The sequence below is a fragment of the Trachymyrmex septentrionalis genome, unplaced genomic scaffold (assembly GCF_001594115.1).
Source record: "Trachymyrmex septentrionalis isolate Tsep2-gDNA-1 unplaced genomic scaffold, Tsep1.0 scaffold87, whole genome shotgun sequence".
NCBI lineage: Eukaryota > Metazoa > Arthropoda > Insecta > Hymenoptera > Formicidae > Trachymyrmex > Trachymyrmex septentrionalis.
In genome coordinates this window covers 2,410,768-2,411,763 of record NW_017306059.1, presented here as the reverse complement: position 1 = coordinate 2,411,763, position 996 = coordinate 2,410,768, and the positions used below count along the sequence as shown (strand labels likewise).

The 996-nt window shown below is 24.6% G+C and overlaps 2 protein-coding genes across 2 annotated transcripts in view; both read right to left on the bottom strand.

The window, feature by feature from the left end:
- Positions 1-581, bottom strand: part of LOC108755249 (putative odorant receptor 19b) — an 807-nt gene extending 226 nt beyond the window's left edge. Inside the window, exons 1-2 of the mRNA XM_018498151.1 lie at positions 462-581; positions 252-407 (exon numbers count right to left, since the gene is read on the bottom strand). Coding sequence (XP_018353653.1) covers positions 252-407; positions 462-581 — 276 coding nt within the window. The remainder of the gene's footprint in view (positions 1-251; positions 408-461) is intronic.
- Positions 582-637: 56 nt separating this feature from the next.
- The window catches only part of LOC108755248 (odorant receptor 45b-like), a 7,289-nt gene continuing 6,930 nt past the window's right edge, over positions 638-996 (bottom strand). Inside the window, exons 9-10 of the mRNA XM_018498150.1 lie at positions 758-857; positions 638-652 (exon numbers count right to left, since the gene is read on the bottom strand). Coding sequence (XP_018353652.1) covers positions 638-652; positions 758-857 — 115 coding nt within the window. The remainder of the gene's footprint in view (positions 653-757; positions 858-996) is intronic.

Sequence of the window (996 nt, the reverse complement as noted above, 5' to 3'; positions counted from 1 at the left end):
ATATATATATATATATATATATATAGATTTTTACATAAAAATATAAATTTACACAATTATTACATTGTTTTTCTTTTTTTTATAAAATAAAAGTGAGAGTGCTTTTGAGGATTGTAAAATGCTCTGTATATAATAATTATAAAAACATTTGTATTTTCATGCAGACATGTATACAGACTCACATCATAATCACATATAGAGAGAACATAATATATCTTTCTATATTCTACATATATGTAAATATATCTTACTATTCCAAACAACTCTAATGAAACGATTCCGAATTTTCCAGCTGTCAATTTAAGAGGAATTCTAGATCGATATACAATTAACATTAAGTCTTTTGCATTTTTTGATGGTATGCCATACCACTTGCATTCATACACTCCATACGCCATATTGGTACTCTGAAAATTTTGATTTTTTTGCATAGGTTGCATTAACGTACATAATTGCTTTACCTCTGCCATAAGTTTTTCAGCTGAGTAGCAATATGTATAGAAGTGCGTTAACATAAATGTTATATAAAATAAGAGAAAAAACATTCGGACAATAGGTATTTTCAAATTATCTGTTATCATCTGAAAATAATAGTATATTTTAATAATTGCACGTGAAAGTACGCAGTGCAAATTTATCACAATATATTACGCTATTTTTTAATGAAAAGATATCATCAGTAAATTCAGTATTTATTCAATTTAACTACTTTATAAAATACATGAAAAAAAACACGCATATAAGTAATCTCACATACCATGAAAAACTGAAAAGCTATAAAACACATTTGAAGAGTAGTAAATAATAGATTCATAAACAATACTGAGCTGTAGCAACCATTGATCGTTTTTGCGTTCCTTAAAAATTTTTACATTATTCACTTGTTATATATATACGTGTTAACATCTAATTATTTAAATCTCAATGTACAAATCTTGAAAAAGTTTTAGTTCGAATTTTTATCTATCTGAATTTATATATATTATTATATATAAA